At 51.4% G+C, this 16,623-nt stretch overlaps 1 protein-coding gene across 1 annotated transcript in view; it reads right to left on the bottom strand.

Moving 5' to 3' along the window:
• Window positions 1-5,043: 5,043 nt before the first annotated feature.
• DOCK2 (dedicator of cytokinesis 2) overlaps window positions 5,044-16,623 on the bottom strand; it is a 459,408-nt gene continuing 447,828 nt past the window's right edge. Inside the window, exons 47-52 of the mRNA XM_061129423.1 lie at window positions 14,196-14,333; window positions 10,639-10,766; window positions 9,656-9,827; window positions 8,518-8,638; window positions 6,801-6,943; window positions 5,044-5,625 (exon numbers count right to left, since the gene is read on the bottom strand). Coding sequence (XP_060985406.1) covers window positions 5,563-5,625; window positions 6,801-6,943; window positions 8,518-8,638; window positions 9,656-9,827; window positions 10,639-10,766; window positions 14,196-14,333 — 765 coding nt within the window. The 3' untranslated portion in view covers window positions 5,044-5,562. The remainder of the gene's footprint in view (window positions 5,626-6,800; window positions 6,944-8,517; window positions 8,639-9,655; window positions 9,828-10,638; window positions 10,767-14,195; window positions 14,334-16,623) is intronic.

The following is a 16,623-nucleotide window of genomic DNA, read 5'->3' as shown; positions in this document are numbered from 1 at the left end:
GCGTGAGGCTGGGGAAACATGGGCCAACACCGCCCTCTGGTGGCCATCTATTTAAAAGCAGGGAGCCGAATGCAGAGACTGGGTGACCTGTCGGGTCAACGGCCCAGGGTTTCTGAGCCCTTTAAATAAAGAAAAGGGTTCACAGGACCAGCAACAGCTTCAAAGAGGAAACATGCCCCCAACTCTGGAAAAAAACACTTTAAATCTACTGCGAAAGAAATAGTGAGAACTGGGTTGGCAATGGGGCAAAATGCCTTAGAAGGCAGCTGAGGCGGCAGAGGTGGGGGGAGCAGTTGGACTGATCTGGATTCAGATTTGACTCCTCCAGTTATATTTCCTGAGTGCCTTGCTGTGGTTTAATTTCTGAGTCTCCGTTTGTTTATATGAAAAATGAGCATAACCAGGGTTACCTCCCTCAAAGAGCCGTTGCAAGAACTGAATGAGATAATATAGGAAATGCCTCTCAAGGGATGCTTGGCAATACTAGTTCATTCTTTCGCTTATTAGAAGACACTAACCAACTGTCTCCACAGCAGTAGTTCTGGGTGCGTGTGCAGGACACTGTCGGAGTCACACAGTGTGGAGGCTTACAACTTCCTGATTTTCCCATCTCTATGCAGTGTCTGCAGTTTCAATTACTTATAATTTTTACATCAGCTCTCACATTTCTTTTTTTTTAGCTAAATAAATTTAAAGATAAGTTCCATATGATTTATGGGAATGGTTTATCAGAAATCAGTATCATTTGCCATAAATAAAATAGGGAGAATTGGCATTTTTTAGAGCTCACATCATACTGGGCACAGCCCAAATCCTTACCTTGTCATCTCCTCCAGTCCTCACCACAATTTTGCTTTTTTTTGGGGGGGGGGGGTGTACTATAATTATCCCCATTTTATAGATGAGCAAACTGAGGCAGTACCAGCCTGAGCTTGCTCACTCTTTGCTAGGATGTGAGATCAGCAGGTCTTAAAGAGGTGATGAAACACACCAGCCAAGGACTTTCTCCATGGAGAAGGCAAAAGCGTTCAAGAGAATTGAAAAGGGAGTGATTTTTCTCATCATGTGTGTGACAGGCAGAATAATGACCCCTCTCCAATAATGATTTCCAAATCTCCAGAATCTGTGAATTCTTCCAAGATAAAAGGGACTTTACAGAAGTGATTAAGTGAGGAGCAGGGAGAGTGATTGTCCTGGATGACCCAGGTGGGCCCAGTGTAATCAGAAGTGTTCTTCTAAGAGGGAGACGGGGGAGATTTAGTCACAGAGCAGGAGGTGTACCAGCAGAGTCAGAGACTGGAACCATATGGCCACAAGCCAGGGAATGCCGAGAGAATGCCGTGTCACCTTTAGAAGCTGGGAGAGGCAAAGAAGCAGGAGCCAGGGGAGCCTCCACAAGGAACTATCTTGTGTGTTTGTGTTAGTCGATAGTCGTACCTGACTCTGCGACCGCACAGACTGTAGCCCACCAAGCTCCTCTGTCCTTGGGATTCTCCAGGCAAGAATACTGGGGTGGGTAGCCATGCCCTTCTCCAGGGGATCTTCCCGACCCAGGGATGGAACCTGGGTCTCCTGCTGTGCAGGCAGATTCTTTACCATGTGAGTCACCAGGGAAGCCTAACCATCATTTTGATTTTGACCCCAAGGCTGGTTTAGGATTTCTGACCTCAAGAGCAGTAGCAGACAAGTGTGTGTTGTTTTAAGCCACTAAGCTGGGAATCGTTTGTCACACCAGCAACAGGAAGCTAGTATAAATGTAGGGGAAGCTGTGACCGCATCCACTGGACATCCCCTCTGGTATCACCAGTGGCCTTTGTGCTCCACCTGGAAACAGTCTTCTCAACGAGGAGTCCCCTCCCCCCGACCCCCTCCCCCACCTCTGGGGGAAGGACACCAGTTGGGGGCAGCGGCTCTGGCTGGGCTGGGTCACTCATTCCTTTTTCACTCAGGACTCCGTGGGCTCTGTTGGCCGCTCTAGGCCTCAGTTTCTCTGTCTAGCAGATGGGGGGCAAAGCTGTGTCGTTTTCCAGGTCCTGCTCAGGTCTCACCTATGGGTCCTGCCTATGGGTCCCTCCTATGGAGCCTATTAAAATGCAGTCTTCCCAGGCCTGCGCCCCAGAGACTCTGACGTGTGAGGCTCAAGTGGCGCTGGGCATAGCCCTCTTCAGGAGCCCCAGTGCACACCCAGCTTAGGGAGCCAGTGGACTGGGGATCAGGTCATGGCCAGCCTACTATCCTTTGGAATCATGCCACTCGACAGCCTGCTCCTCGGAGCCCAGAACATAAAGTCTCCACTCTGCCATTTCCAAGTTGGGTGGCTGACACAGGGCAAGTCCTTGTGCCTCTTGGGCCTGTTTCCTTAACTTAAATTGAGACCGATAATAGCCTATACTTCAGAGGGGGGTTGTGAGAGTTCAATAGTTACTAAGTGCAAATTGCCAAGAGCAGTGCCTGGCACATAGTAGGTACTCAAGCGTGTTGCCTCTCAAAGTATCAGCTGCCTGGCCTGGCATTCCAGGCCCAGCCAGCACCAGGCTGAGCTCTCCTGTCCCACGGTCCCCTCGGGTTGCGGCCACGTGGTCATCACGTGACCATCACGTGACCGCCGCAGGCGCCTGCCTCTCCTCTCCACGGGGACCGCTCTGCCTCACTTTCATCCCGCAGGAAGACTGCCTCCTTGGCTGGGCCCTCCCACCTGGCCCGCTTTGCTGTGGCGTCCAGTGTGCGCCTGACTTCCCTGTGGCGCCCACAGCCTCCAGAGGGAGGGGATGGCGCTTTCTCCAGAGCTATGGACCAAGCACGTCACACTTGTGACGGGGAGAACAGGCCGTGAGTGCTCATCTTTGCTGTGGTCTGTGCTGTAGAAGTCGGGGCCACAGCAGTGACTCCCCCATGCGTCCCTGTAAATCAGAAATCAGCTCTCACAGTTCTTTTTTTAACTTAATGAATTTATTTTAAAGATCCAGAATCAGTCTGCCAATGCAGGGGACACAGGTTTGATCCCTGGTCCAGGAAAATTCCGCATGTTGTGGGGCACCTAGGCCTGTGGCCACAACTACCGAGCCTGCACGCCCTGACGTCCATTCCAAAGCAAGAGACACTGCCGCTCCTAGAGGGTAGCTCCCATTCGCCGCACTAGAGAAAACCTGCTTGCAGCAATGAAGACCCAGCACAGTGAAAAATAATTTTAAAAAAATCAGCTGACGCCCGTGTGGCTGGCCCGGGGATCACCTGCTCTCATCTCTTCATCCCATGGTCAAGGCCGGTGTCAGCATGCTCACTCAGGGTCCAGCTGGATAGACCTTCATGTGGCCCATTCTGAAGGCAGATCCTAAGACCCCTGGAAACCACACCTACTCAAGTGTAAATGTGGTCACTTAACAAAACTAGGCAACACCTGTTCATGGAAATCTAATGCTTTCCCAAGTATTACTTTGGTATAATTTTACATTGGTGTAAATTTTAGGTTAGATTTTTTTATTACATGTAACACCAAGTATGTTACTTGTGTTTAATTTTAAACTCTTTTTTAAGGTTTGTGTGAATCTGGGGAGTCTGCCACTGGGACATATTTTTCATAAAATCTACTTTCTTTCCCCCCAATTTTATAAATAGTAAAAAATAACCAAATCCAACTATCTTAAGAATTTTCCCATTAAAGTCATTAAGAGTTAAGTCTAAGAAAAACAGTATGGTTAGTCATGCTTATTATTATGCAAGTTTGGGTTCATAGCTCCGATCACTATAAGGGTTATTTATTATGGACAGCTCAGTGAACAGCAGACACTGGTATTTTATGGAAGTCTTCTTCATGGTACCTGCTCTGTGGGTTTGCTGCAGTGCCAGCTCTTGCCTTTCCTGCTCTCTGTCCTGATCCCCCGCCCCACCTGTCACAGGGGACGAATACTTTACCACCGATCCCTCTGTCCCTCACCTGACCTCCTCTTCCTTCCTAAGTCCGCCTCTGGCAAAATCCTATGAAAAACTGGCTTTGGGGCTGGCCCTTGTCTCTCTTGAAACCCTTGTTATCACACCCTGAAATGTCTCTCATTCTGGGTCCCACCACGCCAAAGGTCTTCCTTTACATGGTATCTGCTTCTCCACCTGCCGCTCACAGGCGTGAAGCCATGAAGATGCTCAGGCTGGCCCAGTCCCTCAGCTCCTCAGGGACCTCCTCTGCTCACACGCACATCCCTGCCCCTTCGGAAAGTGAATCCAGCCTGACTCCAAAGCTCTGGGAGCTGTCTCACCTCAGGGCATTCACGGCAGCCTGACCCCCATTACCACGAGGACAGAGCTCGGTGGAGGCCTTGTTGAGAAGAGAAGAAGCTGGACCAGACAAACAGGGCGGGTCTTGGAGAGGGGAGGTGGTGGCTACAGGAAAGGACTGGGTGGACACAGGCGACAGACGGCCTGGACGTGAAGGCGTCCGAGATGCAGCACCAGGTAGAAGCTCACTTCCGGCCCAGCTGCTGGTGTTCATTCATTCGTTTATCTTTGGCAGTGTCGGGTCCTAGGTGCAGTGTGCGGGATCTTCTGTTGTGGTGCACGGGCTTCTCCCTAGTTGGGGTGCCCAAGCTGAGTAACTGCATCACGTGGGCTTAGCTGCCCCATGGCAGGTGGGATCTTAGTTCCCCAACCAGGGATTGAACCGTGTCCCCTGCATTGGAAGGCAGACTCTCAACCACTGGGCCACCAGGGAAGTCCCCAGATAGCGGTTTGATCCCTCTGTTCCATGTACCAAGCGTGTGGTCTTAGCTCACATCATGTCTCTGTGCCTTGGTTTCTTCATCTAGATAATAATGTAAAGTAGAAAACCGTTAACCAAAAACAAAATATGTTTAAATGAATGGAATTCTTGGAGAAGATTCCTGGGGGTGGTATGAACAAGGTAGGCAGATTTTCACTGGGATGGGCTGGAGCCAGGTTTCATAACATCACTGGAGGCCCTGGGCCTGCCTGTCTCCTAAGCGTCCCCAGGCGGTCCCAGTCCAGTCCTGGGCCTGAGGCGTTCGGTTGATGGCTCTATGCACTGAGGCTTGCTTGAGTCACGGAATCGTTTTTATTGTCAGTAAGAAAGAGCAACACTTTGGAGATGGTCAGCTAGAAAAGAGACTGGTTGTATTAAAAATGTAAAGTACAAAACTGTTAACCAAAAATAAAATAAAAGAATATTTAAGAGCTGTTCTGTTAAGTGCTAGGACTTAGAAAATGAAACACACACACAAAAATATAGCTCCTTATATCTAATAAACTGGGTTGTAAAAACACATGCCCAGGATGATGGGGAGATACTCTGGGAGAGGGCATCCTTGGTGGTTCCTTGTGTGGCTAAGAATCCAAATGGGGCATGGTCACCCAGCACCTGGGTGAGTGGCCCTGGTGATGCTGGGTCTATCACCAGTGACAGTGGGGCCCGGAGCAGCCCACTCTCTCTGTGTGAGTGCAGGCCACTGATGGATGGGCTCCCCTCTCTTTGAGGCATCAATGTCCCACTGCCTGTCTCCAATTCCAGAAACCCCCATCCCCGTCTCCCCAGGCACAGCCGTGGTCAGCAGCATCTCACAGGTCGGTGGACATGGAGTCGGAGGTCGGCTTGCCTTCTTCTGCAGGTTTGCCAGCCAGCTGCATGGGAAAAGAGGATAAACAGACACAGCCCGAGATAGGGCTCCCATGAGCCCCAAAGCAGGGCTCCCCGTCCCCCTCAGAAAGGCCCCTGAGCTGACCCCTGCCAGAGCCCATTGGGCCTGAGCGGCTGTGACCTCGGCTGACGTGACAGAAAGGCTGTGCCCTCAGTGGTGAGAGCTCAGGCTTTGCTGTTTCTGGGACCATGTGAACTCGGGCGGGTTGCTTACCCAACTTCGTGAGCCCGATAAGACCCTCGAGGGATAGCGGAAGGTTAAACGGGATCATGTTTGGAAAGGGCCTAGCCTGGGGCCTGACTCCATGCACACTCACAGGGGATGTGCGATTACTACAGCCACGGAGTTTGGCTTTAATGGCATCCTGAGGATCAAACTGCTGGGGTGCCTCCCTTCACCTGGAGCAGACTGACAAGCAACAATGGAGATAGGACTTGAAACGCCAGGGTTTGGAAACTAACTTTTAAATAGGATTCTGCCATGTAAGTTGAATAGGAAAGTTCTTCCAAAAGAATTAAAAAGCAGTTTTAGCTGCTCAGGACATCTGGCTGCCGTGGCTCTGACAGGAGCAACAGAGGACAACTCAGGCAGAGGAGAGCTACAGGTCCTGAGTTCCCAGGAGCCCGGCGCCGCCTGACACATTCCTGCCGCCCCGCGGGGCCCATCCTGCTCCGGGGCGCCCCCTGGAGCCCACAAGGAGAACGGCACTCTGGGCCTTTCTGGCCTGTCCGCACCCTGGGGGCCCTGCCCCCTCCCTGGAGGGGACCCCAGCGGTAGCACACGCACGCGCGCACCCCACACAGGTCCCCCTCCCTGGAGGGGACCCCAGCGGTAGCACACGCACGTGCACACCCCGCACAGGTCCCCCTCCCTGGAGGGGATCCCAGCGGTAGCCCACGCACGTGCACACCCCGCACAGGTCCCCCTCCCTGGAGGGGATCCCAGCGGTAGCCCGCGCACGTGCGCACCCCACACAGGTCCCCCTCCCTGGAGGGGACCCCAGCGGTAGCACACGCACGTGCACACCCCGCACAGGTCCCCCTCCCTGGAGGGGACCCCAGCGGTAGCCCGCGCACGCGCGCACCCCACACAGGTCCCCATCTCCTCCTCCGCCCGCGAAACCCTCTTCCCTTCCTCCTCCCACAGCCCGGGGCTCACCATTGTCTTGAAGAACTGGTTCACTTTCTTCCTCTTGAGCGTCTTCTTGTCGCCGTCTGACAGAGGCAGGAAGGTCTGGCTGAGGCGGGGGGATGCGCTGGCCTCGTCCGTCCCAGGCACGCCGACCACCGAGAGCGTGAGGGCTGCAGGGGAGCCGAGAGCCGCCGTGAGGGCTGGGCGCAGGGAGGGCGACCGGGGGCGGGTGGGAGCCAAGCGGGGCAGAGACAGGGTCCCGGGGGGGCCGGCCGCGGGGCAGGAGGGCGCCGTGTGTGTCCCAGGGTCGCGGAGGCCGTCCCTCCGCTTCGCGGAGCCCTGCCTGACCCTGCAGACAAGGGCCTGCGTCCTGGTTCCATCAAGGCCTCATCCAAGAGTTTCTGGGCTGGAAACAGGGGCCCAGGGCTGGGGGGAGGCCCCGGCCACCGGAGCCTTCACTTCTTCATGAGCAGGCCCTCTGCCCACAACAGGGAGACAGTATGGGCACACGCGTGTCTTCCGACACCGAGAGCGCGGAGTTCCCTGTGGGGAGAGCCTCTCCGGTCAAGGTGTCATCTGGTGGCTGAGGCTCCCCAGCTTGGAGCCACAAAGGCTGCTCTGATCCTTGGCTTTGGCCTTGGGAACGTGGGGGTAAGAGCACAGAGCTCAAGGGAGTTGTAGGCCTGCTGAGGGGACGGGAGTGGAACCACCGTGGAGGCATCCTGCCCAGGCGCTGGGCACCGGTGGAGGCACCTTTCCTGGGGCCTCCACTACTCAGGGAACCCAGAGTAGTTCTGGCCCAAGAGTAGTCCTGGCCCAAGCAGGAGTCAGACATTCTCCAAGCCTCAGCGTCCTCATCCGTACAGTGGGGCTAATCACACGACCTATGTCACAGGTTTGAGAGGAGGCTTAAAGCAGCGGTCCCCAACCTTTTTGGCACCAGACACCAGTTTCATGGGAGACGCTTTTTCCATGGAGTTTTCGGGGGGAATTGTTCAGGTAGTAACACAAGCGATGAGAGGCAGCAGATGAAGCTTTACTCACTTGCCTGCCGCTGACCTCCCACTTGCGGCCTGTTTGTAACAGGCTGCAGACTGCTTGGGGCTTGGGGACCCCTGGCTGAAATGAAACAACGAAGGAGGAGCATTCAGCACGGAGCCTGGCGCAGAGCGGCTGACACTTGAGACTCGCCATGTGCCAGATAGAGCACTCTCGGGCTGGCCGCATCCCCAGTTAGGGCCCCAGGTCCCCATCTGTGAGTTGGCAAAGGCCTTGTATATGTTGCTGATGTCCTCACCAGACAATGAATGAGTGATGGGGGGAAATTGAAGCATCTGTGCATCGAACACTCTGCAACTGTAAGATGTGATGGCAATTTTTGTAAGTTCTGGAAATAGTCTTCCAGGCCCCAAAAGGAAACACAGGACTGAGAGACTCATCAGGCACAGACTTCCGGTCCCTGGAAGGGCCTGGCTAGCTGAGAACCCAGGCCCACTTGGCGTGCCATATGGATTCTCACTGAATCCTGAGGTTCAGAGTGACCTCTGGTCCTCAGGTCCAGGCCTCTCCCCGCTGCCCCAGCCCTGGGCAGAGCCTCTTGGGATGGCGTCACCCGCTGGCATACCATGAGCAGGGCCAACTTCCGCCGGCGTGCTTAGCTGATTTTGCTCTGTAGTTGCGGCTCCCACCCATCCTCACCCCTGGCACCTCTATACCCCCCGTGCTGCTGGTGGAGGGCACATACCTGGGATGGTGGGCATGGACTGACTGGCAAAGCTCATCTGAGAGAGGATGGATGCCCTGGGGGCGACGGCCATGTGCTCCGAAAGGTTGGTGTCACTCATGAACTCATGCTTCCTGGAGAGCTGGACAAATACATCACGCACACGTGTGTACACACACACACACACACACACAGAGGCTAAGCATGACACAGTTCTAGGCTCTGAAAAATCAGTGGTAAGGGATTGGCATGGCTTCTAGAGGCTCAGCCTAAAGCCCATTTATTCTGCTTTGTGTCACTCTATGTCAATCTACACCATAGGCTGCATTCTTTACAACTGTGGTTGTATGCACAGTTACATACTGCACATACTATGCAACTGTGGTGGTGGCATTCATTTAGACTATGGTGTGAATGACACCCCCTGGAATTATGAAACACTGTCTTACCTCCAGCCTCCTCACCCTGGCAGGAATAGTCTCTGAGGCCTACTGAGAAGTTTGGGGACGATTCTTTCGTCACTGGAAGGGATCTCAGCTGGCCCCTGCCCTTTTGTCTGGCAGCCCTCCCTTACCAGAACGCTAAATCCCTCTTGCTATTCCAGGCTCCCAGAATGCTTTCAACAAACCTCTCTCTTGGAGGGAAGCTGGGGTTGAACCCAGGGCTGTCTGGCACTAAGTATCATATTAAATAGTTATTAGTTTATAAGACAAAAATTCTCCAAGTCAGGGCAGTGAGAATTTCAGCTCTGCATGCCCAGCTGGGCTCTGGGTCCACGGGAGGAGCTTAGGGGAGTCTGAGATGTCAGTGGTTAGACTGGCCCTGTGGCTGGGGACAGAGAGCTGAGAGGCAGAAACACCGGGGCCAGCCTGGGAGGGTGGCTGTCCCACACAGTGGTGGACCAGGAGGCTACTGCCCAGTCTTGCAGAGTCGTGCAATGGTAGGAAGGACACAGTGACAGACTGGGTCAAATTCCACTCTGTCACATCCAGGCTGCTGGGGCGCCAACCAGCACGTCACCTCCCCTCAGATGCCTCATCTGTAACCCCATCTCACTATGAGGTTTGAGCAAGCCATGTCTCAGAGCCCACAGCACTGTGCTGGATGTGCAGGGGAGATCTGCCTGTGGCATCAAGAGGATCCTGCCCTGGCCACTCACCCGCTTCAGGTCTGACTCTGCTGATGGCTTCTCGTCTGCGAACACCACACTGCTCCTCTTGGCTCTCTTCTTGGACCTCCGCAGCTTGACCTCAGGCAGAGTGCTCCCTGGGGAGATGGGTTCCTCCTGCTCCACTTTTGGAGTCTTGGGAGGTGCTATTTCCAGGTTGAAGCTGAATGGCAAGAAGGACAGCAGTAGAACTTTAGTGGAACTGTCTTACAGGGACCCAGGCTGACCTGTCATTACAGGGCCAGGGGGTAGATCAGCTCATCTGGCAGAGTTTGGGGAGCTGCTTAATTTGCAAACACTCCAAATACAGGGTAAAATAAAATGGAAGGCAGTGAGCCATAAGACTGGTGACAGGAAGAGAAAACTGGTTAAAAATATGGATCTGGATTTCAATCTATGCCACTTTTGAGCTGAATGACTTTGGGCAAATCACTCAACCTCTCTGAGGCATGATTGTCTTTTATTAAATGGGGTGTTTGCAGCAACGTTGCAGAGTAGCCGAGAGATGAGATCCAGGAGCCCTTAGCACAATCTCCTGGGGAGTGCGCCATCACGGGATCTTGGCAGTGCAGTAGCTGAGCTGGGCTGGGTGGAGCAGAGAGCTCAGGGAGGTGGGAGGGCAGAGACTCTGAGTGGCTGAGCAGGGAGACCTGCACAGAGGTGCGGGCAGGTACAGGAGGAGCTGGGGGGAGCAGATGAGGAGCCCGGCTGGCTGGTGGAGACTGCCGTGCGCTGTGGGCGAGTTCTGCAGGGCGCTCAGGAAAAGCCACATTCCTCTCCAGGCCTCAGCTGACCCCCTAGCAAGGGCACTGAGCCTTACAGGGTGGCTGCGAGAGTTCTAGGTGAGGGAAGGCTTTGGGAGAGACGGGCAGGAAGGTGGGAGCGGAAAGCCCTGGGGCAGAAAAGGCAGAGAGGCTGTGCTGGGGGCCGGGCTGGGGCAGGGCTGCACGGGGCCGCCTGGGGCAGGCACTGACCTCTCGGAGGTGGCCTTGCTGGGCGTGCTGCAGTCCGAGTTCAGGGAAGCCATGGAGATGATGGACATCTGCCTGTAGGAGCGCAGCATGGACCGGGGCCGACCCACACGCCTGTCCTCGAAGTCGGGCTGCGGGGGCAGGGGGCGCAGAGCAGGGGGTGAGCAGGCAGGCCTGATGTTGGGGCGGGGCACTGGGGTAAGGTGCCCGCCACAGTCCTGCTCCCTTTCTCCTCCACCTGGGCTGGTGGAGCTGTGGGCAGAGCAGCACATGAGGACAGAAACTTTCTGGCTGGCTGAGCCTCTGGGTGGTTGTTTAATAAAGAGTTCGTTAGGCCTTTACTCCTGGTTCCTGATAGGTGATGTCCAAATCCTTACAATTTCCCCTCTGACACGAATGTCTCTGTTTTCCACCCCTTTTACACTGAGGGGGAGACCCAGGATGGGGGCTGGCCAGACAGACCAACCTTGTGATTACAGGGCTGGTTCTCCAAGCCAGATGTCAGCTCGGCATCCGGGGAGAGAAGGGGAACTGGAGATGGATTTCAGTTACATGGCTCAGGATTCATTCAGTCATGCCTATGTAATGAAGCCCCAATAAAAACTCCAGACGCTTAGGCTAAGGTGAGCTTTCCTGGCTAGTAATCAAACATGGATGTCCCAATAGGATAAATACTGCCTATGCCAAAGCCCTTGACTGTGTGGGTCACAACAAACTATGGAAAATTTTTAAAGAGATGGGATATCAAACCACCTGACCTGCCTCCTGAGAAATCTGTATGCAGGTCAAGAAGCAACAGTTAGAACTGGACATGGAACAACAGACTGGTTCCAAATCAGGAAAGGAGTACGTCATGGCTGTATGTTGTCACCCTGCCTATTTAACTTATATGTAGAGCACGTCATGAGAAACGCTGGGCTGGATGAAGCACAAGCTGGGGAATCAAGATTGCCGGGAGAAATATCAATAACCTCAGATATGCAAATGATACCATCCTAATGGCAGAAAGTGAAGAAGAACTAAAGAGCCTCTTGATGAAAGTGAAAGAGGAGAGTGAAAAAGCTGGCTTAAAACTCAACATTCAGAAAACTAAGATCATGGCATCCGGTCCCATCACTTGATGGCAAATAGATGGGGAAACAATGGAAACAGTGAGAGACTTTATTTTTGGGGGCTCCAAAATCACTGCAGATGCTAACTGTAGCCATGAAATTAAAAGACGCTTGCTCCTTGGAAGAAAAGTTATGACCAACCTAGACAGCATTTTAAAAAGCAGAGACATTACTTTGCCAGCAAAGGTCCGTCTAGTCAAAGCTTTGGTTTTTCCAGTAGTCATGTATGGATGTGAGAGTTGGACTATAAAGAAAGCTGAGCACCAAAGAATTGATGCTATTGAACTGTGGTGTTGGAGGATTCAGGATTCAGTACAGTTCAGTCGCTCAGTCGTGTCCGACTCTTTGTGACCGCTGAACTGCAGCACACCAGGCTTCCCTGTCCTTCACCATCTCCTGGAGTTTGCTGAAACTCATGTCCATTGAGTTGATGATGTCATCCAACCATCTCATCCTCTGTCATCCCCTTCTCCTCCTGCCTTCAATCTTTCCCAGCATCAGGGTCTTTCCCAATGAGTTGGTTCTTCACATCAGGTGGCCAAAGTACTAGAGTTTCAGCTTCAACATCAGTCCTTCAAATGAATATTCAGGGTTGATTTCTTTTAGGATGGACTGGTTGGATCTCCTTGCTGTCCAAGGGACTCTCAAGAGTCTTCTCCAACACCACAGTTCAAAAGCATCAATTCTTTGGTGCTCAGCCTTCTTTTTGGTCCAACTCTCATATCTGTACATGACTACTGGAAAAACCATAGCTTTAACTAGATGGACCTTTGCTGGCAAAGTGATATCTCTGCTTTTCAATACGCTGTCTAGGTTGGTCATAACTTTTCTTCCAAGGAGCAAGCGTCTTTTAATTTCATGACTGCAGTCACTCTCTGCAGTGATTTTGGAACCCAAGAAAATAACATCTGTCACTGTTTCCATTGTTTCTCCATCTATTTGCCATGAAGTGATGGGACCAGATGCTATGATCTTAGTTTTTTGAATGTTGAGTTTTAAGCCAGCTTTTTCACTCTCCTCTGTCAGCTTCATCAAGAGGCTCTTTAGTTCCTCTTCACTTTTTGGCCATTAGAGTGGTGTCATCTGCACATCTGAGGTTATGGATAACCTATGTATATTCTTTGGTATAATTTAAATCATTGCTAGATTACTTATAATACCCAATACAATGTAAATGCTATATTAGTAGTTGTAAATATAAACATGAGGTTAATAGTTGTCAGCATAGCAGATTCAAATTTTGACTTTTGGAACTTTCTGGATTCTTTTCCCAAAATATTTTTGATCCTCCCTTGGTTAAATCTGCAAGTAGAGAACCCATGGATATGGAGGGAGGGCTACTTCTTGAGTTCTGTGAAATTATCAGACCTGAAGGGGTGGTGAGAATCTCCAAACCTATAATCAGCTAGTCACAGGTGCAGGGAACCCTGGTGTCTTGGTGAGGGTGTCTTGTGGAGGACTCTGTCCATAACCTAAGAACGTGGCCTAAGTCTGGGTGGTTGCCATCAGAACTGCATTGGATATCACACAGACAGTGTTGGAAAAGGCAGCCTGTGTCATGGAAAAACTGCTGGCCTGAAGACAAGAGACCTGCTATCTAGTATCTCACTTCCTGTCTCTGGGCCTCAGTTTTCCCATCTGTAAAATCAGGGGGTTGGACCAGATGGCCTCTGAGAGACTACACAGCCTTGACGTTCTATGATGATACTTTCTGGAGAAGAGATAAAAGAAGAGGTTCTGTGAGCACCAGGCCAATGGCCTCTTGAGGACACGGAGCTTGTTAGTGGCCGAAAGTGCTGGCTTTGGAGGCCGTCAGAGCCAGGTGCAAATTCTGAGCCTCACTTATTTGTTCTATGTTGTTGTCATTAAGTCACTAAGTCCCGACCCTTTGCAACCCCGTGGACTGTAGCCCACCAGGCTCTTCTGTCTGTGATGTTTCTCAGGCAAGAACACTGAAGTGGGCTGTCATTTCTTTCTCCAGGGGATATTCTGACCTAGGGATGGAACGCGCATCTCCCGCTTGGCATGTGGATTCTTTACCACTCAGCCTCCTGTGAAGCCCCATCTGTTATATAGCCTCTAGCAAGTCACTTAATGCCTTGGAATCTCGAGAATAGACACGAGGCGTTAAGAACCACTCCCAAGCTTGTTGTGAAGCCTAAATGATCTAAGTGCTTAGATCAGATCAGCATATAGTAAGTTGGTGCTTCATCAGTGTTGCTTTTGTTATTAGCACAATCTCTTGATTGTTCAGGACTCAATTTATAACTGGCATTTATCTGAGATGACGTTTAAGGGACCAAGTTTCCCGGAAGGTTCCCTGGATTGGCTCTGGCACTGCTGGTTCTCAGGTCCCTCTCAAGGGCAGGCACCTTTGCTCTGGCCTCTTTGCCCTCCCTGCCCCACCCCACCCATCTCACCCTCCCTAGCCTTGGGGACCAGCCGTACCATCTCTCTGACACCATATTCCTTCTCCACCTTCACTTTCAGGTTCTTGAAACATTCCTCCATCCGGTCGTGGAAGGGCCGCAGATTTTCTGACACTCTTCTCTCATGGATCTTAATGCCAGCTCCCAGGAAAGGGATCTGGGGAGAAAAGTGGTAAATGATGAGCCAGAGGTTGGCCACCTGGCTTCAGGGAGGGCGCTGAAGTCAAGTCCACCTGCTGAGAAATTGCTGAGGGCTTTAGGGTCTCGACAACCTTTAGCTGGAGTCACCAACCCTGGGAAATGGGAAAATTGCATCCTTGAGGTTTGCTCTGAAAATAAGATTTCTAGGACAAAGACCTCTGACTGTCTTGTCATGGAAGGGTTGCACCCGCCCCTCCCTCCCGTTAGTGGCTGCATGCTAGGGAAAGTCTGCATCTGGTGGGATCTACTGAGGAGCAGAGTGTGAGACCAGAGGAGTGGGGTCTCTGTTGCTTTGACTTAAACCCTTGTCCAAGAAGTTCTCAGAGATGCAAAAAGGACAGTGTGACTGTTCAGAGACTGGGAGATAGGAGAAGGGAAGGGCTGAACAGAAAAGGCGTGGGCACAACCGGGTCTTACAACATGTATCCAGTGATAAGACCAAAGAAAGATAGCCGAGTGTTAATATCATGGAGCTAATGAGCCAATAGGGAATTTTTAAAGGGAAAGTTAGTCACTCAGTCATGTCCAACTCTTTGCGACCCCATGGACTGTAGCCCACCAGGCTCCTCTGTCCATGGAATTCTCCAGGCAAGAATACTGCAGTGGGTTGCCATTCCCTTCTCCAGGGGATCTTCCTGACCCAGGAATCGAACCCAGGTTTGCTGCATTGTAGGTAGATTCTTAACCATCTGAGCCACCAGGGAATGGAATATTTTTAAAGTGATGTAAAAGTCCTGGGAAGATGAGGGGGAAGAGAGGACTCATGAGGCAGTCAAGCCCTTACTTATCAGCAGAGGAGGTCAATCCACACTGCGTGAATGGTAGATCCAAGGACAGAAGCCAGGCTGCTGTAAGCTGAGAACAGCTGAAAAACTTAGTAGTATGCTCTCAGGGAAGCATAATGAGGACTGCAAGGAGTACAATACAGATCACTTTGGAGAAAACAAATGTTTTGATGATGGTGACCCAAAGACATTTCCGCCTCCTTCTCTTGCAGTGCTCCCCCAAATGGCAAAGTAAAGGAGAAACTGAAATTCAGTGAGACCAGGAGACACCTATGAACCTGGCCCAAAACATGTCAGGTGGAAGGTGGATGGAGGATGGTAACTGACCTTCCAGGACAGAGGAGGAGATGTGGTAAGAGGACAATCTGCCTCTGGGAAGCCAGGAAGGGCTCAGGGGTTAGAGGCACCTGGTATCTCAGAAAAGCTAGACTGAGTTGAGAGGCTGAAAACAGGGATGGATTGAAATTCTGTGACAGGAGCAGCTGGATGGCCAGGTCCCTGTAGTTTCATCTGGTAGCATGTTATATTTTCTCATTTCCTCAAGAAGCAGGAGCTTATCTCTAGAATAATTAGAACAAAGAGCATTGAGCTAAGGGGTACCAGGCACAACAGAGGACAAAGATGAGGAGCCGGACAGGAAACAGGGGGTTGAGGAAAAGTCTGCATAATGATAAAGGCGAGACCTTCATTTTTGTCTCCAATTGCCAGCAGCACAGAAGCCAGGAGTTGCTTTGCAGGCAGTAGCTCAAAGCATCTGTCCTGGAGAAAGTGAACAGCCCAGACGTGTGTGGATTACTCAGTTACCGTATGTAATGCCATCCAGGTGACAAGACCTTCTCTCATGCCCAGAGATATTCATTTAGCTTTTTAGTGCCCCCACTCTTAACTAGGAAAAGATTGCCAAGGATCACCAGGTATTGAAGGAAACTCTCCAGTGTGAAAGACAGTGATCAGAAACAAAAGACAGGAAAGCAAGCAAACACGGAAGAGGAAGGAAAGAAGTGGGGGAGAAGGGAGGAAAGGAAGCATGAATATGGATTAATCTGGAAGAAACAGAGAACCAAGAGAGCCTGCTGCTGCTACTAAGTCGCTTCCATCGTGTCTGACTCTGTGCGACCCCATACACGGCAGCCCACCAGGCTCCCCCGTCCCTGGGATTCCCCAGGCAAGAACACTGGAGTGGGTTGCCATTGCCTTCTCCGAAGAGAGCCTAAGAAAACATTATTTAAAAAAATAATTAATGTACAAATTAAGAAAATATTTTCTATCCATGAAACAAGAAGATTTTATTTAAAAAGAAAGGAATGATAATGGAAATATTGCATAAAACCTACTGAGATAGTGTTGTAAGTGGAGATAAATGTATAGTTTTAATTTTATTAATACATTTTAGAAAAGATAGAAAATCAATTAGCTAAGCATCCATCCCAAGATATCAGTACAAGAGCAGCAAATTAAACA

Source organism: Dama dama, chromosome 25 (assembly GCF_033118175.1).
Source record: "Dama dama isolate Ldn47 chromosome 25, ASM3311817v1, whole genome shotgun sequence".
Classification (NCBI taxonomy): Eukaryota; Metazoa; Chordata; class Mammalia; order Artiodactyla; family Cervidae; genus Dama; species Dama dama.
Note: the sequence above shows the minus strand (reverse complement) of the source record. Positions and strands in the feature narration are given on the sequence as shown.